Below are 27,967 nucleotides of genomic sequence, written 5' to 3'. Positions count from 1 at the left end.
AACCCTTCACCAGGTGCGTCTAACAAGGCGGTGCTACATGGCTGTTGTCTCACCATCTCTGTCTGAGTTATTGGCTGACGGGATGCTATCGTCAAGGTCGGGAATGTTGAGCAGCGTGGCTCTTTCATCTCTCTGCACCACCATCTTCAGCTTGCCCTTTGACCTCTCAATCAGTTTCTTGGCATCTATCAGCGAGAGGTTCTCTGTAACGGTGCCATTGATCTGCCAGAGGAGGAGGACCAGTTTCAGCACAAGAAACTAAACAGACACACTGCAGAGTCCACAGTGTTCCATACAAAGCAGTCTGACTGCTCTACTGATGAAAGGGGAAAATATGCTTTAATACCCATCTCAATGCCTAAATTCTTCTCTACAGATTTTACTATTTAACTGGATTTTCTGTGACCTTTTTGTAGGTTGAAAGGTAAATTATACACTTGCAGAAAAGGCAGAAGAAGAAAAACAACATGAACGTCTGGTTTACTTTAATATAAACTGGGCAACAGTTCAACCCACTGTGCAAGTCACACTTAGCCAGTCAAAACAAAAGGATAAAATATATATTTTTAAAAAGGAACAAAAGAGACCTTATAATGTGCTGTTTTGCTCTGCCACAATTTGGCCAATTCCTGTCGAGTCTCACCTTTAGCACAACATCTCCCTCCCGGATGTTTCCATCTCTGGCAGCCAGGCTCTCTGGAGAAATGTCTTTCACGAAGATGTGGCTGGCCAGCCGTAGGCCATATTCTGTTTTCAAAGGTGATAATCAAAACAGGTTTAGAGTAACAGCTTATTTACAGTCTGAAAAAAATCACTTCAATTTTGTGAAGCTCAAATTCACAAACTAGTCAGAGGCTGAAGCTCTGATGTTAATTTTCACAGATACGCAAACGTGCTCCCACAAAGCAAACTGATTCTCACTGAGAGAATAAAAATGCCAATAAGCCTTCATGCTTCTCAAGCTCTTCTGATAAATGATGTAATAAACTACACTTATAAAAGTTTTTAGTGATCAAGATGAACTTCTGTTTTTATTGAAGCCTTTTAAACATCACAGAAAGGAATTAAGTTGCAGAATTCAACATCCTCCTCACTTACTGGTGACCCTGATAAAAAATGTACTAAAGTTAATAAGCAGTGTTTAAATGCTTAAACACCCCAAGAGAAAAAACAATCTCACCTTCATTTTTGCGAGACTTGACTAGGGTGACCTTGGAGGGCTTAGCAGGAGCAGATGAGGAATGTGATCGGTGATCAGATCGTGGTGAGATGCTTCTCTCCCGTGAGTTACTGTGATCCCGCCTCCCGCTGTTGCTCCGCTCCCTGTCGTGACGCCTGCCAGCGCCTCCGCTTGTGCCCCCGAAGGCACTTTGGCGGTTACGATCGCCTTGGCCTTGGCGATCGTAACCGTCGTCCTCATCGCTGTACTCTTCCTCGTGCTCGGACATCGTCTCCCTATCGCCGGGCTTGGAAACTGGGATTTGTACTTTTCTTTTCCGACGAATAGTCTTGAAAAAGTAAAATGAAAGGTGTTTTGATTGTTAATGGTGGTAGATAATAAATTTCCCCTTATATGTGGGACAGGTCGGACACAAGTAATATTGCAAAACACATTTAGTGACAATAGATGGCTCATTTACAAGATTTATTGAACTTACAATCTTTGCGTTTTTGCCACTCTTGCGCAGCTGCTGAACAGCATATGCATGTTCTACGTTATCCATGGAGACGCCGTTGACCATCACGACTCGATCGTTTTCTCTAAAACGAATAAAATAACATGTGTTTGAGTCCTCAAGTCTTGTATATTGATATCTCCCCAAATTTGTATGTTGGTGCATCCCTAGAAGAAACAGTCCACCACTTACTGTAGCAGACCCTCTGCAGGTCCTCCTTTCAACACATCGGATATAACAATGGACGTCTCTCCACTCTGGAAGTGAGGGTTGTCTCGTCCACCGGAGATGGCAATCCCAAACCCAAATCCAGGTGCCTGTTGGCATGGAAACACACACAACAAGACTGATGGATGTTGCAAAATGTATTGCATTTCAGACTAGAGCTGCAAAATTTAGAAAATTCCAAATTCACCAAAGTGTTTAATATTGCAGGGTGTAATGTGTGTTACAGCCATAAATATGTTTATTACAATATTGTACAATAAAAAAAGCACAAATTAATGTTTTTCTAGCACTGTGTAGCGCTAATGCAAAATGGTGTTCTCACCCTTCATTGTGATAAAGGCGGAATGTACAACATTAGCTAATTCACAACAACAAAGCTCACTGCAAATCTTCAGCAGTGTTTTATTCTTTGTTGTTGCAAACACACAGGCAAGAGAGCAAGCCGTGTGAAGCAAGGGCCAAATCTCACATCCACAATGTAGGAGAGCGACGAGGCTGAGAATCGCAGGTCACACTGGGCCGCTCCTTCAGCCTCAATAAAGCCGCTACTAATTAGATTACTGCAAGCAAGGCCAGTCTAGACAGGTGCTCTGCTTCAATCCCATGATACAGCAGCTTCGCCCAAGCTGGGTTTACTGTCTTAATGCTGAGCACAGTCAGAAATCCGGGATACTATAAGACAGATTTTTGAAGATTAATTGCTTGACTGAAGATGCTGATCACACCCTGCAATCATGAAAGAATGCAAGGCAATACAATCTATCATGACCATGGCACAAAAAGTAAACTAATCAAAGTAACACTTTTTTTGTCTGCAGCTTCGTGAAGGAGAAAAGTGAGTTGCCAGGAAGGAAGTGAAATGAGCAAGGAAAAGGATGCTGGTTTTTGTCTTCCTTAGCCTCGTTTCCTGCCATCTGGATTCCCTGACTATTGTTTTATCAGCGCACATCCTGCTCCTGAAGCTGAACGTCTCTGCCCGCAGGGGAGAAGGGATGCGGATGGACAGAGGACGACAGAAAAGGAGCCGCGAGGAAAAAGGGAAGAGCTAAACACAGGGAGAGAGAAGACAATAGAGAGGAGTGGATTAAAAAGTTGTGAACACTTACCCTGTGAAGAGTCACTGTGTGCTGTTCCCATATTATTGTTTCTTCCATTGCTGCACTCTGCAGGACAAGACAGAAGACAAAAAGGATCAGTATAAGGCGAGCTAATTCAGTACACTCAAATATAATCCATATTTCTGTTTTTGGAGGTAAAGTACTCAAGTGCGCTGGACAGAAAATCTTTTAAATATAATCAAAGTACTTTAAAGTATCAAGTGTAAATACAGCTTTATTTTTGACATAATTAGGCCAAATACAATTACTTATATTTGTAGTTTATTTACTTATATAATCCCATTAACTTAATGTAGCTGTGAACTAGATATAACTACAGCACAACGAGTTAACCTGTCATGTTTCTTCATTCATTTTACGCTTAAGTAGCAAAGCCTGAAGACATTATGAGTGACAGTAGCCTGGTTAGAGACCTGTCAGATGTTGACTGGGATCCCACAGAGTGAATTAACACTGCAATATTATTCCTGGCAAGGTGATATGGGAAAACTGAAGCAACTGAGGTAGTTATCTGCTCTTCTAGGCTGCCACACTGATCAGTTTTTTCCTGAACAGGAATCCAGCAACAAGCCTCTCTTTATACTTCTTAAAAAAAACAAAGAGCTTTCAACACATACATGATTAGTCTATAATTTAACAAAAATTTTTAAGCAGAGACCCACCAGTTGTGTTTTTCCTGGCAGATCTGACCTGCCAATTTCAATTTTGACCAGTATTTTTCCTAGGGACTCCTTTTTGTAAAAACATGTACAACGTGATTTTTTATATGATAATTTTTTTGTCAAATCATTGAAACAAAATAAGCCAAAGATTGTCATCAGACAATTTTCCCTTTGATGGATTGTCATCGGAATACAGAAATAAAAAACTACTCTTTATTTTATAAAATTAATCAAAATGAAGGATGTTTTCACATTTGACTTGGTTCGATTCAGGATCAAAATTGGAACATTTGTTACGTTTTCAACAGGTGCGGTTAGTTTTCGTGCAGCCGTGTCAAATGAACCAAGCCCTTGGGAAAACCTGTTTACCTCCTAGCCTGTGGTGGCGCTGCAACAAGAACTATCGAAGGAAAAAACACAAAAACGTCTTTCCTCTTCACACAATGTAAACAAAAATGGAGCGGCATCAGATATTCTAGGAATTCTCTTTTGTCTTTGGCAAAAAACCATGAGCCATTTCTCCCGCTAGCATTAGACTCACACATCTGTTTTAGTTTTATTTACCCAGAATGCCCTATGCTGTAGTTTGCTTCCTGCTTTTGGAGAAGCCTCCAGTCCATTTGGAGTTCACATTTGCATTTGAAATGCACCAGAGCTCATTTCAACAGAACAAAGACCTAGCTTTTTAGACGGACCAGAGTTCCCTTTTTTGGTCTTCATCGGAGCTTGATTACACATTCACATCTCCCCAAACAAACTGGAATTTCAATTAAAGTGAACTGTTCAATTAAAGTGAACAGGGCTGGTGTGAACGTATCCTTAGAGACCCCTTAATTTTTAGATCTGTATGCAAAAAGCTGTAATGCTGTTTTGCATTTAATGAAAAAAGGGGGCATATGGATGTAAAGTGTTTGATCTGTCAATCAAAGGAAAACTGGCTTATTTTTCTAAGTTTCAATTTTTAATGTTGGTTCCAACACAAATGTTAGAGGTCATCAGACTGTATTTCTAGCAGGTCAAACACACTTTGATCAAGCAGCAGAAACATCCAGGGTGCATACTGCATCGTTCTTTAAATTACAGCTTCACTCGACTTCTCTCCTGCTGATTAAGCAAGTGTTGACTGCCTGCAGGGAGTGAAGGTAGAACCGTCTGTGGCAGAGTTCAAGACGAACACCAGCGCACATGGAAAGGGTACTAATTTACCGCTGCTTTCGGCCATTTAAAATAACATGTCATGTGTCCACCCTGTCATCGTGATAATCTTGCCACCTCACCCTCTAATCAACACCTAATCTTTAAACCTTCTCACCTGTCATCTTCAACATCACCATGGTCATTAGTGTCATCACCTTCCCTGATTCTAAATATATAGTTTACTGGAGCTGCGCGCTGCACAACAGCCATCTGTGGTGGGGATCGAGAGACACCTGATAAGAGTGTCTGGTGTTTGCTGACAGGTCGAGACATTTAATACAGGAGCTTTGTAAGGAAACAGACAACAAACATCAAGAAAGAGAATCCGACATGACAAAGTGTGGAAAATATTCAGGAATACTTAAAAACCTGAAACTTGATCGGTGCCAGTTTCAATACATTACTCATAGTCATCTTATGCAGTTGAAAATCTCAAGCATAGTGGTACTGTTTCATACTAAACTATCAATAGGTCTGTTTTTTCCCCCACTTCTACTCACCAAAATGAATCAGTCCACCTAAGCTATTTGAACACAGAGTTAACCCTTTGACCCTATTTTCCATGGCAGCACTGAGAGGAAGTTATTTATGTTCATAATTGGCACGGAGACCATGGGTGTACCCCCTCTCTACCCTCCCGTCTGCCCCCGACGTATCACACAGTAAAGCCACCATTGTGTCAGGGGACCTGACCCATTTAACCACGGCATTCCTCAACGCATCCATTCCTCTGAAGTGTTTTGTGATATACTCATCCATCCGTTCACCCATTCACTCATCCACTAGCCCCGGTAGACAGTAAGGGGGTACGCCATGAGAAACAACAGTGTGTCGGGCTCATATGACCTGCAGGTGGTCTTATCCCTCGGACTGAACTGTGGGTTGAACTTGGGTTATGAGGTAATTTTCTATTTTATTTTTTAATATAAAGTAGCCAATGACGAGCTACATGTCTCCAGCACTGAGAAGGCAATATACCTTCTCAGTACCTGTTAAGTTTATTCTCTCTAGCAGTCGCAGAGAATATTCTTTACTCTTTTAGAAAAGGTACAAAATGTTCACTACCAATTAGTGGGAAAGATTGTACAAATTGAGACTTCCACACACTGATCATAAACCATGTGATGGAGAGGATACAATAAGACGTCTGAGTCATAAAGGAGTTAATATGCTTGAAAGAGTAAGGAGGCATTTCCAGTCGATGTCAATTTATCACCCACAGTCAGGCTACATCATTTGAAAAAATATTGGACCCAGGATGAGTTTCAGAGAAGTTTTCACCGACACAATCCCACACAAATCCACCTCTGAGCTTTGTTTTAAACGTGCCAAACGCATAGAGAGCAGTGTAGTGCAAAACTAAAGCCTATGTCAGACAATTTGATTGCTTCAAAACAACCACAATTTTCTGTTAGGGATTATATGATGAACAACTTTTAAAGAGCATCCAAAATGTCCATTTTCCCAGGTACACACGCCAACACAAATACGGAGTTTTCTAAAATCTCCACTTTGGTTGGAGTCATTATAAATAATTATTTTTAGTGAACTTAAACAGTGTTTTTGTGTGGATGAAAGGCCAAAAGTGAAGATATCCAGCTACATGTCAACTAGGTCTCAACCAGATATAGCCAATATTTAACATTGTTTTAAAGTCACTGAGGGGGTTTACACTAATGATGAATCGCCCAACTTGTCCACCAAGCATGAAGCCTTTCGAAGCAACTACTTAATCACAAAATGCTATATTTTGTGAATTGAAGACCTTATGTACTTTACTACAAGACTATAAAAAGACCTTTGAATATTGGGGAGGGGCAAACAAACTAAAACACAAGGGCCTCACATTTTCTGCATCATAACAATAGCAAAAAGTGACTTCAACAAAGAATGAGGTTTATCTCTGAAGTCACAGAGTTGTGTGAAACAATGGTAAGCTTGATGTTGCGCGAACTGAAGGCAGCATAGTGTATTTATACATGCATATTAGTCAGGCTTGAGCACTGGCCAGCAAGGCCCAGGGCAGGGAAACAAAGGGCAACCACCAAATCACACATATGCATTTGTCTGTGCAACACACACACGTAAACACACACGCACAGAAACCAGCCATAATCTAACTCTACAGGGCCTCTTTGTGCAAGCTACAGCTCTGCCTTCCCCTTCAAAACACAGAAACCAGCAGAGACGATAACAGCGCACTCCAGCTCTTCAAAGACAGAGAGTAATCCGGCTCTTCTGGGCATAGCTATGAACCGAGTAGGTAGAAGTTAATGATGAAATGGACAATAATTGTCTGCTGCATAATTACTGGACTCAGGACATGCAGCCCTTCAGCTCACACTTTGGTTTCCTACTGCATGTAGACAAGAGATGCACTGATTAGTAAGCCTGGCGCAGTAAGCAATTAATGAACTGATTAGTTAATTGTATAATAAATTAAAAGGACCTCAATAATTTCTCTTCTGATGATTCTGAAGGGCAACTTTGTTTACAGAGATATCATAATGCATTTTATTTATGTTTTCGGTGTGTGCTTTTTATTTCCGTTTTGTTTATTGATTTTGGTTGTTGTGTTTTACTTTCAGTTCCAGTGTTCTTTACAAAAATCAAAGTTTATTGGTCTTTGAGAGAACAAACTTGCATTATTATGCCATTATCAATATGTTACATGAAAATGAATCACTATAATTACTAGTACAATTTATCGTCCAGCCAAATATTTTACTGGGACAGGCCTATTTGTTTAGTCTTTTTGTGGCCAATACAAAATGCTGACCATCTTTCAGCTTTGAGAAGCTTTTTCAGATGTTGTTCTCTCTATGAAAGATGGAAAAATGTGCTGCATGTTCTTGGAAGCTCATAAGAGTATTAAAGCTATAACAAAATTATCTCTAAATATGCATCAAAGCAAATACTCCTAACCTTTATCTGAGCTAAAGATTTAAATCAAAGTAGGTAATTGGTTTGCAGACAGAAAATAGCAGAAGGTCTTAGTTTTGACTGATTTAATTAATTATTTTCTATTCAGGATTACTGATCAGATCCAATCAGTTGAAAACTGGCCAAATCTATAGCTGACTGGTGCATCTCCACTTTAGATGACTTCAAAAATAAATTGAACTTTTTATTATATGAAGGTGTGAACTTTATACCAAATTCATTCATACAGCACCAACTTTTTAGGAGTTGTAGGCATTCAGAGAAAACCACAAACATGAGAATTTGGATTGTACACTATCTTGGGACACATCCCAAAAATAAATTTAGTCTTCCTTGCCTGTTATAAACTAACCAGGATTTTTTTGTTTATTTTTGAATCGGACACCGCAGCAACAGGTGACAATGAGGTCATCCTATGAGGAAAAACACGAGCTCCAGGGAGTTCAGGAAAAGTTAAAAACAAGCTCTGTGTCAGTGCCTCACCAATGCAGCTGTTGTACACTAACTCATTACTCACCGCCTCCATTCTTCTACCTTCCCTTTATTGGAACCACAGGAATGTTTCATGCTGTGGGTGTATCAAAAACTCAATCCAAAAACCTCTTTTTGATACAAACACAAAGGATGAATATGTGGGGTGAGGTTGAGGGGAAAAAAAGTGAACAGCTCAGCACTTGTGCTTCTTGACATCAAGTGAGGGAGTCAGAGCAATTTGTTCAAGTATCCCCATGAAGTTATATTTAGAGGTGTGTGGAGATAAATACAGCGCAACAGGCTACACAGGGTAATGTCTTGGTGACAAGTGCAAGGCAAAATCCTGGCAAAGCCTTAGGTCAATGTGTCTGGACTTCTCTGATAGCCAGAGGCAGGATGTGAGCAAGAGCAGTCACAGCACACACAGGAAAACACTCCGCTTCCTGTTTGCAGGAAAGAGTGCCTACTTTCAGAGAAATCGTGGGCCAAACCATTGGAAACTTCTCCCAATTCAGTTAACCTTGGCTTGTGAACTGCAACCTAAAAAAGAGGCCCGATATCTCACTTTGAGTCATTCTTAGATAGCAAATGGTCACTGCATAAAACAAGAGCACCAACTGTGCAAATTTAAATACATAGGAGAGACATGAGGAGGAATAACTATTGGCATCATGGACAGTAAATCTCCACTTTTACTGGACTCAAAGGAAGAAGGAGGAGCATACTCAAAAACATAATTAGGGACACACACATGCTTTTCCTGGAGGGCAAGCACTCAGCAGCCAACACATGCCATGTTAAGCCACTATTGTAAGCTTTTACATTCTGTCTTTCAGACAAGACTGCAGAGCAATGCAGCATACCGTAATAACGTCCACAAAATAGCTGTTGTCACCTCAAGTGTTAAACAGATGAACTCAGCAGTAACCATTTTTTAGGGCAGGTTGCTTGTGCGACGGGAGAAAAGAGAGAGATGTTAGTGTGCGCGCCAACACACACATACAGCGGCGGGCAAACAGCCAATAGGCAAATGACGACGACAAAGATGATGATGATGATGCAGAGCCTCAGTCAGCAGTGATGTACTGTTGTGCTGACGTGCTCAAATGTGCTTGAGTTAATTAGTTTCAAAGAACAGCAATGCTCTGTCCCACAGCTCGGTGGAGGACTCCACCAGGACTCCCCACAGTAAAACACACAGCGTTCACACGCTCTGACAAGCACACCTCTGACTGAAAATGATCTGACACTTGCTACTAGAATGGTGAGGATGGGAATAAAAAAATAAAAAAAACTATAATCTGGGGGTTTTGGATTAAAACGTTAATCTGAGTGATGCTTTCCTCTGAGGTCCACTGTAGCTGTCGGGCAGACCGTCAGACGGACGGATGGAACAGATCTTGAGTATTGATCTCTGAACAATCTCTTCAGATCAGAGGTGTCCAAATCCAGTCCTTAAGATGCCGGTGTTCAGTATTAATTTGGATAATTATCCTGTCAAACTTTTCAATGATACTTCATTTTCATAGCTGCAGATTTTTATGAAAAACAAATCTAAGACCTCTTCATACCATGCACTCAAAAAAGCTTCCCAGGGCTTTAAGAAGGCAAATTAGCTACAAACATCCCAGACTGTCCACCATACTTAACAAGGGCATAAGAAACTTTTGCCTTATTTATCATTTGTTTCATGCCAAATTCATCAGGAGTGTGTTTGCCAGAAAACTCTGTCTTGATCTTGTTTAATTGTTTTGTCAAATGCTTGTTTTAAAGAGTAAATATTCCCAGAGTGTCTGTGCTGCAGCAAACCAGCAGAGTGGTTTTGAGATTTTTTTTTTCTACCCTTATCATCCTGCTCACTGTGTGTGGTGGCAAGATAAGCTTTAGTCGTCTGCCAGCCATTTTTTGCAGCGATTTGCTAATGCTTGAAATGCGTCACTGGCATATTCTCTTGTCTTTTCCACTAGGTTTGTTTTTAAGACAAATTCTTGGGATTGCTAAAAAAGAGTATAATTCTCACTGGGGTGAGAAATATACTGTCTCCTCCTGTTATTCATACAGGTTTCATGCCGAGTTTGCACATTTTCCACTAAAAGACCATGTATTTCTCTGCATATACTTTTTGTGGTTTTGTCATTTTTATAGTTTGACGTGTCAGATTATTAAAAATAGCAGTATTTAACATGCTTACCATCCGACTGAAATGTAAATTCCCACTTGTAATATGTTTATTTAAAGGTTTTGGTCAGCTGATATTTTTCCACTGATGATAGCACAGCAAGTGCTCACCAACACACACACAAAGCAAGGCTAGGCTACCCCTGCCTGGGCGGCTTATCCAGCAGCAAAGTCATCTCAGCTCAACCACACTAATTTTTTTGTGCCCAGAGAAACAGGAAGTGTCGAGGTCACAGAGGAGAACAGTAACCTCTGGTTCGGATTTGATTTTTCCGTTTAGTTTTTCCACAATCCTTCTTATTAGTTAAGAGATTTGGGTTTCTCACACATATCAAACACCTCTTGGAAAGCAGGTTTTTCTTCTGGGATTTTCTCAACCTCTTCTCACAAAAGGGTGGGCTAACAAATGTTTTTGCTTAGAAAGAGTAGTTTAATTCTCTTAGTTGGGTGTGTAGAATAAGAAGAAACAGTGCTGGGATTGGCTATTCGTGAACTGTTGCCCTTTTTAAATGAGATCCTATTACATAACAAAATGAGCCCACAAATCTTTGATATCTTGGCAGAGTAGAGGAACAGTTTTGTGAGATGATCCCAGTAAACATGTTTCATAGCCGCGTTTATTGGTTGTCCTACTTTAACTTATTTACAACTATGTGTGCAGGCTACCTGATAAGAGGGAGTACAAATGTGATGGGAATGTGTTAAATTCTGCAAGGACATGTAGGTGATAGCCTTTTTTTTCATCTGGAAGCTTTGGTTAGGACTAACGATGCACATACACAAGCATACACACACACACGCAGAGAGTACTGGATTTATTTTTGTGACTGTTGTAACAAACTCTGAGCCAGTGCACCGAGAATGACAACCAGATCCAGCTCTGGGACTGGATTCAGCCAATCAACATACACACAACTATCAGCATTCCCTGCCTGCCCCTCCCTTCACATACAGACACACACACACCGGCACGCACACAGTCTGCAGGAATGTGCAGATAAGAAGACGAGGCTCCGCCTCTTTCACTCTGCTCTCTTCTCATTCCTAACAATTTTCCTCGCTTCATGCAGTTTCAGCCAAAACCTCCATTTCATTTTGCCTCCCTCTTTTTTTTTTTTAAATGTCTTCTGTAAAACTAGCCCAGAGCACAAAATAAAAAAGATGCCTCAGATAAACAAAACTGAAATTCTTTCGTTTGATTAAAATAGAAAAATACTGATTTCAATTACGGTGGAGAAAAAGGATTTACAAAGTGCAGCAATAATATCACTGCATGGTTACGGGTTTGTTTTCCATCCAGGACTGATCAACAGAAACCGGAGGTTACATGTGTTGTGGCATACTGTATGTTGCCAGGATGTATTTGCTAAGTACTTAAGAACAAACATTTCAAGCTGCACTCATGACTCACATTAACAGTCGCATATAAACCAAGATAAGTCAGACCAAGTTTCACATTAATCTCTTCCAATCACAAATTTGTACAAACAGTTAAGGCAATTTTTGTGCTTTCTGTTCTGTACTTCACCATGGACAAGGTTACATTCATTCAGCGTAATGAAATCCTGAGTAATGAGTGCTGCATCTACAACCCTGCAGAGCTTTCCACACATGATGTGGCTCCCACGCTGAGCTCTAAATCCTTCATGTGGGTCTTATCGTGCCTTTTAATCAACACTAATTAAATTAAATTCAGTTACAGTAAGTATCAACACAGACCTTAAATGATAAGTCGATTTTAAGGCACCATTGACACAAGATTTTTAAAGCCAATTGAGAACTTCAAAAAGAAGCAAATAGGTTTTTTTCAAAAGTTAGAAGATTTAAGAAAATTTGTTTTTAAATGTTTAAAAAGAATAGCACCAACCCAACAGCCCCCCCAAAATCTAGTATATTTATGAAGCTTTCTAAATTATTCTACATAATTTGCTACTGCTCTTTTCTGCATTTTGATGTTTTAATGCACTGCTCCACTGCATATATCACTGTTGGAACTAAAATGTTCTTTAAACCCTAATCTTGATCACCAAAACATCTATAGCTCTGGCAAAGAAAAAGTGTCATGTCTGAGGTGATGGTCTTGAACCACTGTGTTGTCCTTAAGACATTCCTATAAATAAGTAAGTTCATAAGGTTGAATAAATAATTCTAAAAGTATTTCATTGTAATTAAAATGATTGCAAGTTGTTTAGACAAACAATTTATGCTTTATATAAGTTTTTATAAAGAATGCTTTATCGGTAAATTCTACTTCCGGTTCCGGTTACCTACTTCCGGTTCCGGTTACGTACTTCCGGTATTCCGTTTTTGCTAAAAACAAAGGTTCACATGCAAGAGGCAGCATGGAAATGTTATCCGATGCCATCCACTCTGAATTATCATGCAGGAACGCCGTAAGTTACATCATATGGCAGTTTATACTGTTTAGTTGGATGTTATTGTTGATTTTCCTGTAATGTTATTTTAGCGAACTTGAACCACTTAATTTGGGCATATATCTCTCTACATGTTGAGATAGAGTATATTTTCTGTCATTTCAGTTTTCACCACATGTTCATGAAGACAATTAAACAAGCTGCAACTGAACTCCAGGGTCTTCATTTGTGGTTTAACTCGGTGTCACCAACAGCTACGTTGAAAACACTACAACCACTGTTCAACTTTCTGCAGGATTTTCTTATAGAGAGCATAAATAATGGTCGATCAGAATTGGTGAGGCAGGAGAGCAGCCCTGACCATCACATTATCGCCACCATGTTTGATTGTCCAGACCATTTCCAGACTGGTAGATGTCAAAAACTGTGTGTCTCATCTGTCATAAAATTGCTTTAAATCAGGCTGTGATGAGTTGCTTTCAATTAACGTAATTTATCGAATCTACAGGTCCAGCAGTACTTAGGCCTGGGTCAGGCAGACGAAAATGAACTAAACTTTCAATGTGATAAATCACAGAAATTTGATCGCTTATGATAATAGTTGTCATATGTCCCTATTTTCATCTTTCCTCTCTTTCTCATCTGTGCTTCCATCACTCTGACCTTTAGCATTTTGAGGCAATATCTTTTGTGTCAGTGTGAGTATCTGGTACCAACAGGCTCTGTCCAATTGGTTGAATATTTCACTCACATGTAAAAATCATGTTTATTACACATTGAATAGACTGACCAAAAATTACTGCACTTCAAACCGTCTGTTCCAAAATAATTGGTGCACACACTGATATTGTAATAATAATATATTTGCAAAGTAGAGTGAAGCTTTAGGTTGTTTACTTTTTCACATCAGGCCATGTTGGTTTGGAAAGTTTTTTTTCTCCTTTTAAATTAAATCATATGAAAACTGCAATTTGTATTTCCTCAAGTTATCTTTTTCTGAAATTAAAATGTGTGTGCTGGCCTCAGTTGTGTGACAACAAAAGCAAAAACTAATCTGTAAGAGGACATTTTTGCAGCACTGTAAATCACCCTATTAAGTCTATACACCACATCTCTAACTCCAAAACGAGTAGTTAATCTTGTAGAAACCTGAATCATCTTTCCTGCGGTAGGAAAAGGGACAAAAGGACAACAGGACCAAGTCTAACATTTGGACAAGATGAAGAGATTACACTGTGTTGTGCTTACACTGTATAATAGAAGAGGCATGTTTGAGGGTAAATTCAGCAGGTTTTGTTGCATCCACACTGATAAGCTCCAGCTGAAGTCAGAGCAAAAACATGAAGTAAATCGTCTAAAAAAAAAAAAACTGCACCAGTGTCACATTTCAAATGTTTTTTTTAGCACACTGTTTATTATACAGAGAGCTTGTCAGGGGAAAACGGATTTTGAAAATGCATCGCTTTACAGGATGTGATGCTGTTTGGATGACATGAAAAACAGAGTATTTAGCTTCACTTACTAGGATGCAAAGAAAGATGTTTGCTGTCAGTTTGACTCTGTTCTTTGCATAAGTTGCGCTGCTGTGAAAAATGCCAAACAAATGTGGACAGAGCTGAAATAAAATAGTGAAAATTAAGCATCCACTAAATGAAGTTGTGTGACCAATTTGACCTAAAACTATAAGCAGAAAACAGTTACACAATAAAATTATTAAAGTAAAAAGAAAAAACAAACACGTCTTCCAAAACTGTTAATACATTTTATCTTGACTTTTATATCTATTTATAAACAAAACCGTTGAGACCTCAAGTCTAAATCAGGTTTACCTGTTTTAATTAAGGTAGAGCTGGAAGACTGATTGTGAAAAATCTATTGCAACACATTTCATATCACTTGATATCGCCAATTGTTGATATTAATAATTATTGATTTTAAAAAATATATCTAAAATACTGCCAAACTGGTCTATCCAGTTTTCAATCCACCGGTTTTTGTTTTTAAGAAGTTATGAGGCACAATGGCGAAAACTGAAACTGCTGCTGCGCAACTTACTCTAAAGGATGTTGCTAGGTAACCAAAGAGTGAGTGGGTTAGTTGATGCCATCAACATTGGTTAGCTGGTAGTGAGAGGTTGAGTGGCTAGAATATATTATATATATTGAATAATCCATCAGATATATCTGTTGATAACGATCATGTGTTTATTGTGATATCTATTGTTATTGATTTATTGTCCAGCCCTAAATTGAGGTGAAAGCAAATATGCTATAAAAGTATGGAGTGTAAAGCTGACACATTGCTGCTGGTGTGAGCTATGATCCTTTCACTGATCTAATAAAGTCTAAATAATGCAAATATTTTTTCATTTATATTCAAATATACTCCTCCCTTGCATACGCTTTCAATAAATTGTTTCTTTTCTTACGTTGCTAGTTATTTTTAGCGCCACTTACTCCAAGTACAACCTTGTTAGACCACCCATCCATGAAAAAAAACAAGCCATTATTCATACTTGTAAATTATTAATTTCAAACAAAACCTAATGTTCAAAAATTAAACAAAGGAGTGGATAAGATGCTCATAGGTACCCAGAAACAAGCAAAAATCAACTAACTCTTGAACAACGAGTCTAATGTGCAACAATACATCTCCACAAACTACAGATGATTACTTAGGTGCTGCAAGAGGATAACTTTGACTCAGAGCAAACAACTGGAATATTTGAGGCAGAAAAACAACGCCTTTCCAATTTCACAACATCCCTGGCATTATGCAACTCTGAGCCACAACTCAGGAGAGCTACAGTCACATGGCGCCATAAAACATGAGGCCAAGCCCACTCGATGGCATTCCCAAGCCTTCTGAGGACTTTGTTACAATAGGCATGTTGTGGGGTAGAATCTATAGCGATTTAATGAGTTACTGTGGTAGGAGCGTCCATTTTCCCAGCACTTATCTGACTACATCATTCCCATTTCACTAGAGGATACTAAAGGATGAGAGACAGAGAGGGAGCCTATGCATTTTTTAACAAGATACACAAGCACAGAAACACAATGCAACTTGCTACTGAGATAACCCACACCCAGCAGTGCACTTAGTGAACAACAGACAGAAAGAATTACCGTAAATGTGTAATAGTTGTCTGTTGTAATTCAGTAAAGCCAACATTATAAGATTACAACTTATAAGGCAACAAAATATAAAAAAGTGATACTGGGACACTCCTTTCTATCTGATGAAGCTGGGATTTTACAGATTTCACCAACTCAAATTTAAGACTTCTTAAGACTGTTATGAATAAAATTTGTAACCTGTATCGTGGCAGAAATGCACAACAGTGTCAAGCTTTTTCGCATCGCACTGGCTGGCAACAGAAGTGAGCAAAGATGAACGTCGTTCAGCCAACTGGTGATAATTTAAACTTAATGATAAAACCAAAAAAGCTAGCTAGCTAGAAAGGATTTAGTTAGCAGTTATCTCAACCACCACGAGTCACAGAATGTAATAGAGATGTGCTTCTGTCTGACAGAAAAGACCCTAAAGAAAAATAAACTACAGAGATTATATGAGATTAAATAGTCCTGAAACAACAACATTTAAGATCTGCAATAAATGCATTTAAGGCCAACATACATATTTTCTAATGAATTTAAGACATTTTAAGGCCTTCATTTTAAATACATGAATTTAAGACTTTAAGGCTTTTGCAGACACTCTAAAGATAAAGCCAGAGCTTTGTTTATAAGGTTTATAGTTATCACAAACACAGCATGATGGCTTCCAAGTGAACACTATCACATACTGTAGCAGACATACTAGATTACCAACATGCCAGAGAGCAAAAAGGTAGAAAAATCCCAAACTGCAAATGCCAAGTAATGCTACAACTAGAAGCATCTGTCATCTTTCTGTTGCACTGCAAGCTGGTCCACTGTGAAAGCAAACATGAATCAGATGAGGAACAGCAGGAAGGGCTCAGAGTAGCTTGGGTCAAACAAGCAGACGGTCAGGAGCCAGATATGTTGTCTGCTTGATAAGTTTATGCAGTCTCGCACACAATGTTATTGGCTGCAGGCAGCGGAGTCGCTATCCCAGGGCTGGTGTGCAAAACCACAGTCTGCAGATAAATACTTATCCAAACTCATCCAATAATTCAGAACTTTTGACACTCAATAACGTAAGAGAAGTCCAGTTAATGATTTTGGAAAACTAGATAAATGTTTCAGTTTTCAGTTTCAGGCCTCGGGAAGACAATGAGACCCAATTAAACTGCGAGTCAATGGCTTTTAAAGAGAATCCATCTGTTCAAAATCATCTCATTATTTACCTTAGGTACCTCTTAGCTCCATACTGTATAGAGGAGACATGCATTTATTCAAATTACAATGTCTGTACGAGCCAGTGCCACCATGTCTGTGCAGTATGCACTGTCATCTCAAGACTGTGGGAACAACCAGAACAAAATGTCAAAAAAAAGAGCCCACTTCCACAGATATTCTGCAAGTTGAGATTTTCTGCTACTCTCGTTTAAATGCAGACATTACAGAATCCACTTAGCACCTGTCCACTCTCACGCTCCCTTTTTTAAAAACCACACTAACGGCAGAAACTATAGGTTTTCCACATTGGTGTGTCTTCAATTGTCCCAAATATCTCACCATCAGACCTTAAGCACAAGTTGGAAAAGGTAATAAGAGAAAAAGTAAACAATGTCAGAGAGAGCACAAGCTGCAGCACAGCTTTAGCCACATTCAGAGGGTTCTTCCTCATGTACTGGTCATTTTTGGTACTAGATATGTGGTTATGCAACAATAAATCATTCCAGCTTTACAATCCAAAGACCTATTTCTACCTTCAGTCCAGACAAACAAAAAGTCACTAATGTAACATGTTCACTGGAATACAATAAATAGTAATAATATAATGATAAATATTAGCTATAGAAAATGTGTCATTTTTAAAGAATCACCATTTTATTCATATTTTGGAAGTTTTAAAGTAAACACCACAAGAATTTTGCTAAAGGAGGATGGAAACATTTTCTTAAAAAGGATAGTGATGATGTAAAAAAAATAAAACTAATAAACGCCAAGTTTCCAACCTAATGACAAGAAAAATTTATTTAAAAAAAGAATATTACTAGTACTTTTTGAGTAATTTTGTTTTGTTGCTATTGCTATTCTTCCAAGAAACAATTGAAAAACCATTTGAACGTGCATGTTATTATATGTTTAAAACATTAACTGGTTCTCTGTCATTTATAGCCAAAGTTATTAAGAGTTATTGTATGCGGTCTAAAAAGCCACGTGGCTCCAGAGCCGCTGATGGTTGTAAAGCCCAACTTAAGACAGTTGCATTCGACATTCAATACCATATTTTGCTATATCTGTTACAGTAACGTCAACAAAGAAAAAAAAAATACACAAGATAAATCCTAATCTGCTCTCAACAGGCAAAATGTAGCAGCAATGCAACATAAGACAAACAAAGGAGAGCATTTTGAGTGTAAGAAACAGCTAAATCTCTGTGACTTAGTGATTATGTGGTAGTTTCTAAAGGAATTGGTGCACATGTTAGCATTGAAAGTATTTATTGAAACGGTTCATTGCTTGAGTTAGAAAGCCTCTAATGTTTCAGAAAAACTCTCTTTCTAGAAAATCGTTATAAGCTGAACTCCAGAAAGTTAGTCCTTTCAGCTGGAAATCCAACCACCATTTCAGACGGACGACTGCTTCCCAGACTGAAAAAAATCTGCCCTCACAATACATGAGGAGTACAGGCAAATGAGCACATGGCCGGGTGTGTGTGTTTGTGTGTACAGGCATGTAGGGCAACAAGCCTTGGGATGAATCTGTTCCAGTCTCTTTCTCTTTTCCCCAACCAGCTGAGCCACGGCTGCCACATGCACTCTCCCTTGTATCCCCCACTACCTCTATCTATCTCTGTCTCTCACACACATTGACACACACACACACACAACACCCTGCGTCAAATCCCTTATGCCCGTTGTAGGAATGACAAATCCCTGCAGAGACCTGTTTCGCATTGCCCTGCCATTAAGGAGGCAGGCCTGGCTTAAGAGTGTCCTTTGCTGTGCTGGCCACATGACAATGATAAGAAACTATCCCTGAGTGAACCAAAGGGGCATTTTCATTAATCTCAAAAAAGAAGTGCCTGTAGATCAGTGAGAGACGATGGGAACCATTTTATTCCAGCAAAACTTCTAATGAAGGCGAAATAACAGCAGGTCTTCTTGAGGGAAGTCTACAATACAAGGAATTTGTAAGATATGCAGAAAACAGTCAAGATGGGAGGAATATGAACCTCATTCTGCTGATAAAACCTGCTTTTTTGTTCCAAAACATCAACCATAAGATAAGTCTGACATAAATCAGACAAAAAAGGAACACTGAATGTACATTTAAAACACATGCACATCACACTTCTTCATAAAACTGAAATTGGTCTTCAAAAAGACCCTCCATTTAAGAGTTCATTTTGACTTCAACTGAAACAGATATTAATGTGAAGGTCCAAGCGCTATAATTCAGTGATTATAGGAAAAGAGCAGCAGTCTTTTTAAGAACTGCCATGTGACTCAGATTATAGCCAGAGCATCTCTCCCTCCCACTCCTTCCTTTCTCCATTTCACCTCTCCAATAACCCCACCTCCCTCAGGAGAAGGCATTTTCTCTTTTCCCCTCCTTTTTTCACTTTATCTGCCGTCAACCTGCCCCCAGCTGTGTCTATGTGGCCCGGATATCCCTCCAGAGATGACAAGGATAAGCAGGTCAGATATCCTTGATAACGGTCACACTCCCAAATCCCCTCACAGTGCGAAAAAACGGACAGCTGGATTCTCTTAACATTTACGATACTGGAAAGTGATATTTATTAAGAAGCTGAATTTGATGCCTAAAACCAGCTTTCAAGCTTCTTACGTCAACTAGTTGTTAACGTCAAGTCCATACGCTACATAAATGTGATGCTCTTCTTGTATGACTGCAAAAAAACTGAAGCCAATCTGTACACAGAGGCCTGAAAGCTGCTATCCTCTGTAACTAGCAAACCTTTAACAGACCTCAGAGCTAGCTCACACCTCTGAGGCGCTCACACCTCTGAGGCGCTCTGATAACTTTAAGTCAACTATCTATTTCCAAAGAGTTGTTTCCTCATGTGAGGATGACTATGTATTGGTGTGTGTATGTTTCTGGTATGTTAATCTAAGATTGTCGGTCTGTAAAGCCCAATATGCGACGTTCCCTGACCTGTATCAGATGTACTGCAGAAGTTCATTTGTACATTTAAAGATGCTTTATACAAATGCAGTTAAACATGGTGGATTCACAAAAGCTGTAGACCGTGTGTAATTTACAAACTTAAGGAATAATTTTCAGTCTAAGGCCTTCCTACCATGTTAATCACTCGGAGCTGACAATAGGACGCTTAGGACCGAGAACAAAAACATCATCAGGAGTCTTTTTCTCTCTAGCACGCGGTTCTCTAATTGCCTTTCCCTCCTTCACTGATGTAAATGGAGATGTGTAATCATCAAAGCAAAATAGAGGCTGTTCTTGGCTCACTGTTCAACTCTAATTAACGCAACCTCCTGAATGCAAATGCTTCCTGCACTCGTTTCAGTCAAAACACAACCGGTGTAAAGGCCGTAGGGATCGCTGACACTCTGAGTTGCATTTCACTTTTGTGTGTATTCACAAGAGGAAGGTAGGAACAGCTGAAGGCTAGTCAAACAGAGCAGGCACAACACTTCATGTAATGAATGAAAATTGATGCAGACTAATTAGAGTTTTCAATTAGTCTCATGACATAAAAGAGACATTACTTACCTAAATATATACAAAAGTCTAATTAATGTCTAATATAACATATTTAGAAAAGAATAAAGAATATAACAATAACTGGCACTTCTATTCGAGCAAAGATTTCCATTTAAATAACCAAAGGCCTTTGTATAAATTGGAAAACGCAATGCTTGATTAATTTCGCCACAATTTGAAGGGAAACCTGTTTGTTATTCTGCACTGCAGTTGACTCGTGATGCACTGAGCATGATTTTCCTTCAAACACTTTTACTATGCGATCTTGTTTTCAACTCTAACATTACTTTAAACATTACATTAAAAGCTTGTAGAATGGTTTGAGAAACAAGTCACATTGTTTCAGGGGCCTGGTTAAGAACTCTGCATCACTATCAGTCCAGTTAGAGTATAATATATTTTATGTTAACAGGAGAAGTCATAACATATCAAAAAATTTAAGCTAAAAAAAAAAATAAGAGTAAGAAAAAATGTTTTACTTACTTTTGTCAAGCGTTCACAACCATTTACAAAACATCATTCTAACCTTATGACACACTGTCAGTATTTTGCAACAGTGTTGACTTCCAAGACATGAGGCCAAAACATGTACAAGTGTTACTCCTTTAACACTCCACTGTAACATTCTGTTACAGTTTATCATCAGCTATGGCTTTATAGGAAACAAATACCGATTCATCACTGTGTCTCATCAGTTGGGAGTCGAGAATGTTGCACTCCTAAGAATTGTTTGCTCAATACGCCAGGATTTTAAAAACTGCATAGGACGTCAGGTATTGATGGTCACAGCTACATGCTGGCTCTGAAGTCAGTTTCATTCAGTTTTGTATCAATCAGAAGAGTTATGTGACACTTCAGAGCCACTGCACATGAAAATGTCATTATCCACAATACCTTAGTATCCACCTATTGGAATAAAAAAATAAATAAATAATACCACTACTTTTCAAACACCAACAGAAATCGTTAGCCAACAACTACACTACTGGCCCCTTGTCCGTGACGCCAAGCATGCAAAAGTTCCACTCTGCCAAGACGGACGTAAAAACATATGCGTGCATTAATTCCTGTGAACAGAGTTGATAGTCTAATCAATCTTTTATTTAGTTGAATTCACTGTATAAATTGTTATAGAGTGCTGCATGGTCAGCTGCACAAACAGACAAGGATGCAAAAGTAACTTGTCATTTTATCGTAAACCTTTTGATGAGGAATGAAGACGGCGATCGATAGCAGTCATCAATTGTGAGGTCTGGCAGCCCTCGGTGCAGCAAACACTTTTTATAAGGTATGAAAATTGATGCTCATATACTTTATAAGTAAGTAAGTTTAGTAAAAAGCAGTTAAATATTGCATTATGAAGAAAGTACACGTCAAATTATTAATAACCATGAAGAAAATGCTCCACCATCACCCAGCCTACCAAGTATGAAAAAAACTGTAATATTCAATCCGCTCCAGTGTAACAGGAAACACCATTTCTGACATAGTGATATAAATTGTGTGGCGTGAATTCAGGCAAAGTCAGCAATTTGATCAAATCAACAAACATCAGGAGGGAGAAGGTATGGGTCAGTTTCTCAGGTAGCTATTTCCAACTTTTGTACATACTGCCGTCTATGAGTCCCAACTGTGTGCTACTTCCAGACACAAATTTGTCACTCTGTTCAATACTACCATCCCTTACTTCCACTGTCCATCATGGTGTCTCAATCTGCTTAGGTGACACAGTTGCAAAGGATCTGCTTCCAATAGCTTTTGGTAAAACTAGCTCAGAATAAGAAAACCTGCTGCTCTGCTTATCTAATTTTCAAAAGTCTGTGTGTTGCGAATCTTTTGCTTTAGCGGAATTCATCAAAAACATCACAACAAGGCTGGAGCAATGAATTCACAGAAAAGTGGTGATAAATTAACAAAGAAAGAATGGACAAACGTTAAAGATGCAGTGATTTCGGCTCTAGCATGTCATGTTTTGTGTTATGTTTCAACTACATGAAGACATAAAAGTTAAATTGTTGCACACTCATTGTCTGATGGCCACATACTGTGAATACAACCAATAGTGCAATATTTTCATCTGCAACAACAGACTTTTTGTTTCATTAAAACAAAACAAAAAATGTATGCTGCACAATATGTAGTTAGTCTACAAAGGCCTTGGGTGTGCAGATCAATAGACAGGAAGCTTGTTGAATGACTTCATTTATTACATTTTCATTTATTGATTTGATATTCAGTTGTTTTGCCACATCAAAATTGTGGCAAAACAACTGAATATTACCTAATATTTTATAATTAAATTGCTAATGATGTTCACAAGTAGTGATGAAAGGTTAACACAAAATGTGGAAAATGTAAATCAGCCCCATCAATTAAACATAAATAAATAAATAAGTTATACATCTATCAATAAAAAAACTTTTTTTCCTTTTTTTTTTAACTATTCCACTGGCAACAACTGTTACTTCAGGCCATTAGGAATCAGACAAAGCGATCTGTTTGTCTGGAACAAAATTACAGCACTCATTAATCTAACAACTGCACTTATGAGGCAGGAAACACTTTGTTCAAAAACCTGAAGAAAAATTTAGTCTCTAAAGTGTGAGGTTTCTTTTTATATCAACTTATTACAAAAGAAATGTTTGTTTTCTTATTTATATAAAGAAGTATTTATCATGAAGCAAAGTGTGTTATGCAATTACTGACTACTGCATTCAAGGAATTAGAGAACGACCTGAATTTCAGGAAACATGACGTTAAACAGCAATCAAAAACACAAGGAGTAGATACCAAAATCATAAGCACAAGAAGATTGAAACCAGTGGAAATGTTGGCCGTTGGAGGCTGGTTACCAGCAGGACCGGTAGTGCAATAGTAAGTCTTATATGAAGGTGTGACCCAGCCATCATGTACAGTACAGTAACGTCATCAGTTGACATGATGCAGCTGGTTTCGTCTAACTGGAGCAACCGCCCAAACCTGAATTTCACTCCTGCTGTGGGACAAACAATTCACATTCCATACTTGTCAAAGTGAAAAAAGAAGGTGTGGGAAACCCAAAAAGAAAAAAAAACAACCCCAGAAACTCTGTCTAATTAGTCCAGTTTTTAAAAAGTACTTTCAAGCTTTTAAGGAGAACCAAACTCTCCGCCCCATTTCTGGGTTGTTTTAGGACAAAAAAGTAAAAAAATAAAAATAAAAAACAGGCTAAAATGTATTTGGGAATGTAGCTGACTCCAATCGAAAAGGTAAGTTCTTGAAACCTCAAGCGAACCTGTTTGGAAATTCTGTGAAGATGTCTTATCAATGAGTTATTATGCATGCTATTTTAGGAGATACTAAAAGATGAGCAAGTCATCATGTACACTTTTTAGGGCTTTTAAAACTCATTGAGTCAGCAAATATAACGGAAAGCTCTGACAGGCAAGTCAAATGTGATTAATGCTGGACGTTCAGGCAGGACAGATTTAGCTTTGTGTTGGTTTCATCACCTTAAAGATCATTGCTTAAAACTTGGGGAGAAAAAAAAGTCCATCAGACAGTGCAGTCACTCATATGTAATAAAGAGGGTCTCACCGCAGCAGTTTATTTTTCAGATTTATGAGGATTTCCCCCCACCACCACTTTAATAAAACCAGGATCCCATGTATCAACAGGTGGCTTTACTGAGACCAGCTCTAAACATAGCAGGACTGCTCAATATCAGCTGCAACCAGTAAAAAAAAAACCCCAAATGATTTACTTTCGAAAACTAGACGCAGCACACCCAGTTGTAGTACAAGTTGACAGTAGGCGTTCACTTCAAAATAAAACCGAAGCACAAAAAACCAACACAAAAACGCCACTAGCGTTCCCCATATTACATTACCACAAGCAGCAGTGTAAAAGTTATCCTCTTAATGTAGAGTTAAACTGGATGTCCCTCATTGCAGCTTTTACAAGGCCGTCCGGCACATTATATTGTATTACATAAGCCAGCAGCATATCGTTGAGAGTTGGGTTTGTGTCCGGCCAGGTACCCACCTTATTTGAAGCTTTGGAGGACATTTTCCTCTGCTATTCCGCCTCAACAGCAGCAGGGTTAAAGTTGTTCCCGACGCTTGTTTTGGGTAATCGTTTGGGTTATTTCGCTGTTTCCCCCCCCCCCCGATTTCCAGCGTAATTTTTGCCCAGCAGCTGCCGCCACGCCGGGCTGCGTTGTTATTTTATTTTATCCGGGACGACGGGAAACATGTCACGAAAAACCGTGCGGGAAGTCCAAAGTTCATTATCTTATCTTCGCCGCCTGTGACGCCAATCTTGGTCCAGCTGGGAATGGTATCATGGGAGAAAGTCGGGTAGAAAGAAAAAATATATATATTAAAAAAAAAAACAAGACGGATAAGCCCTCCTCGTTGTGGCGTTCCGCGGCTAACCTCTGGATGAAAAGTTGTGGAGAGTAGGCATCAGTGGGACAGTATGCTGCAATGGCTACGGCAGGCTGAGGAAACCTCTCCCCCCCTCCTGCTCTTGGCTCTGTCATCAACGGCCGTGTCGTGTGTGTGCGGAGCAAACCATTCCACAGGAAAAAGGGGGTCAGAAACTAAACAGAAACCCCAACGAATCGTCCATTCACGACAATTTGGATTGCGTCAAGAATTTCCGTCACTAAATATAACTCTCCTGAGAGCAAGTTATCCATGAAGTTATTAAATAATTTCCTTGATAGCTACTGGAAATCGCCGGGACGGAAAAGTCCCCCCCTCTTCCCCCTCTGTAGTTTCTGTGGATAAACAGCCTGGGATACAATGAGGAGAAGCGACACTGCTGTCCCTGTTGATGCTGAATGCTCACTTTCCCTGGGAGACGACGTGCAACGTTCATTACTAAAAGGAGAACAGTGCAGGAGTGGATCAGAGAAATGTTCACACGTGTGGTCAAATGATTCCCACTCACAATGTTGGGACACTAAAAACAAAATCAAAAGAGAACTTCAAGAGTGTTTTTTATGTTGTCACGTCTTTGGGAAGATGAGGAAGAAATGCTGTATTTAAATTGTTTTTTTTTTTCTTATAAATGGTGCCCAGGTAAGCAAAAGAACTAGCCTCTCACTACCACATATAACCAAAACACATACACTCCCCCAACAATTATTCTGCATAAAACACAACTTATGATGCGACCTAATAAACTTGGTTCACTTGTTGACCTTATCATATTAACAAGTACTATTTAAAAAAAAAAAGAAAAGAAAAAAATGTGTTTAACATAGAACTATTCAATTCAGGTTTGGTAATTTAAGTAGTTTAAATTTTGTACTTGATGATCAAAAAAGTTAAGATTCTATAAAGTAGTTCATAGTCATTTAATTTAGCTCCAGACCTGAAGACTGTCAGCACCCTTATTTGAACAATGATACCCACTCTGTTAAAGAGGTGATGAAAATGAAGGATAGGAATTTTGTTGACTGATGCTCTCTTTTAGTCAAAGTGGCACCCCCCTACACTATACCTCCCTGGATGGTAAGCCATAGTACCCATTAAAAAAAAAAAAACCCAGCCAAAGGTATTAAGGACACACAAATGCACTGCTTCCTTGTGCGACATCATAAAAAACATATTTTAAAAGTCTGGCAAAATAAGGAAAGATTTCTAGACTGCCACAAGTATGGATCATCCTTTACAATTTAGGACAAAGACTATTTCTGTGTTCAAGAGTTAAACATGTCTTGGTGTGAAATACATATCAACCTCTGGAACAAAAGCAGACCTATACAGCAGGGCCGCCTGCTGTACAGGCAGGATCCCTTGGCGATCCCACTGGCACTCTAAATATTTGAGTAGAAAATCATAGCTCATAATGTTTTAAGATATGTTTTTAAAGAATATGCATAGTGAGCTAAGAAGGCTCGTTGCATAAGGTATAATTCAGACAATGCCTATGTCCCTCTTCTTCTGAACAATCACAAAATAAGTTTGTTTGAAATAAACTTTTCAAAACTACAAAGAAAAGTAAAAGCCAAACTTGTGGTTGATAAGTTACCTCACAGGAAACCACATAAGCCATTCTGTTAAGTTCCTATTACTTCCTAAACCAGTCCCCACCCACAGGATGCAAGTCTCATATTGCATTGTTTCACGGTTTGTTTCTAGCAAAGCTCATGTGCATTATAGGAATTGGACAACAAGATCAACACAAAATGTTAAACTTTTTAAATTTCTGCAGTTACAGTAATTGAGAGCATATAAACCCACAGACACACCCTGTCTTTTCCAAACAAACCGAGCAATCGCATTCCCCAGATCTCACTCCCCCTAATGATCACTTCCTCTGTTTCTTTTCTCCTCAGGAGTGGAGGAGGGCTTGGTAGCAGTGTAGGTGGTCTATAAGGAGTTAATTCCCACCAGGCGTAATCCTACAAGGCAAAAATACCACGAGTGTGGAGCAGCAGACATGCCTTGAAGGTGAAAAGTAAAGGATGACCTCTGCGAAGGCTTGTTAAAGCCGAGAAGAGGATCAAGACGGAAGAACTCTAAGCCCCCTTACTTAATCAGGTAAACACACAAAATGTATAGAAAAACCAACAAAAGATTTTCCATGAGGGATCACCACAATTTCCTGAAAAAGGTCATTACCCAAATGCATATATACCACACATTAAACACACAAAACTGATAGGATCTACAAAAATAATACATACTAAAATTGACGCAAGCCTCTCACTCCGTCTGAAAGTTCTCAGACGCCTCTCAGGATCGAGAAGTGCTGACAGAAGAATGTTTAGCATAGTTAAAACTCTTAAATGCCCTTAAAATAATATCCAACCAAACATCAAAGGTCCGGAGCTTGAAAGTGGTCACGATCAAATTTAAAGTGACGAGAGTAACATCCTCCCTCTGCTGGTCACTGCTTCCTCTTCATCCACTACGGTGACGGCAGCTCAGATGTTCTTACAGACAGAAACAAGACATTTGTGACACTCCGCCGTGATCAAAGCTATCCTCTTTACTTGCATCCTTGCTCTCATGTCTCTCTCTCTCCCTTTTATTTATTTCACAAACACAAGCACATATGCGGAGAAGGCTCTTCTGGACAACAGGCGGCTTTCAAAGCTCAGGTGCTTTCATGGAAGAGCAGGCACATGGAAACAAAGCCGAACATGCAGGCCCACGCTGACTGGAACGCATCACAAGGTTCACTCAACCCAGCTTCTCCTGCAGCAAAAAGGCTAATGTAGAGTGAAACAGACTTGGGGAAAAAAAACAACTAAAGCTGCTGACCGCTGATGCACAA

At 39.1% G+C, this 27,967-nt stretch overlaps 1 protein-coding gene across 10 annotated transcripts in view; it reads right to left on the bottom strand.

The window, feature by feature from the left end:
• tjp1a (tight junction protein 1a) overlaps window positions 1–27,967 on the bottom strand; it is a 99,964-nt gene that overhangs the window by 27,896 nt on the left and 44,101 nt on the right. For 9 of the 10 annotated variants that reach the window (XM_028013806.1, XM_028013800.1, XM_028013807.1 and 6 more), the window contains exons 3-8: window positions 3,011–3,067; window positions 1,869–1,993; window positions 1,659–1,761; window positions 1,181–1,508; window positions 644–747; window positions 54–222 (exon numbers count right to left, since the gene is read on the bottom strand). In XM_028013806.1, the coding sequence (XP_027869607.1) occupies window positions 54–222; window positions 644–747; window positions 1,181–1,508; window positions 1,659–1,761; window positions 1,869–1,993; window positions 3,011–3,067 (886 nt within the window). Of the gene's footprint in view, window positions 1–53; window positions 223–643; window positions 748–1,180; window positions 1,509–1,658; window positions 1,762–1,868; window positions 1,994–3,010; window positions 3,068–24,718; window positions 25,192–27,967 lie in introns of those variants that run through there. The other variant, XM_028013808.1, reaches the window with a different exon arrangement.

The sequence above is a fragment of the Xiphophorus couchianus genome, chromosome 4 (assembly GCF_001444195.1).
Source record: "Xiphophorus couchianus chromosome 4, X_couchianus-1.0, whole genome shotgun sequence".
NCBI classification, from domain to species: Eukaryota; Metazoa; Chordata; class Actinopteri; order Cyprinodontiformes; family Poeciliidae; genus Xiphophorus; species Xiphophorus couchianus.
Note: the sequence above shows the minus strand (reverse complement) of the source record. Positions and strands in the feature narration are given on the sequence as shown.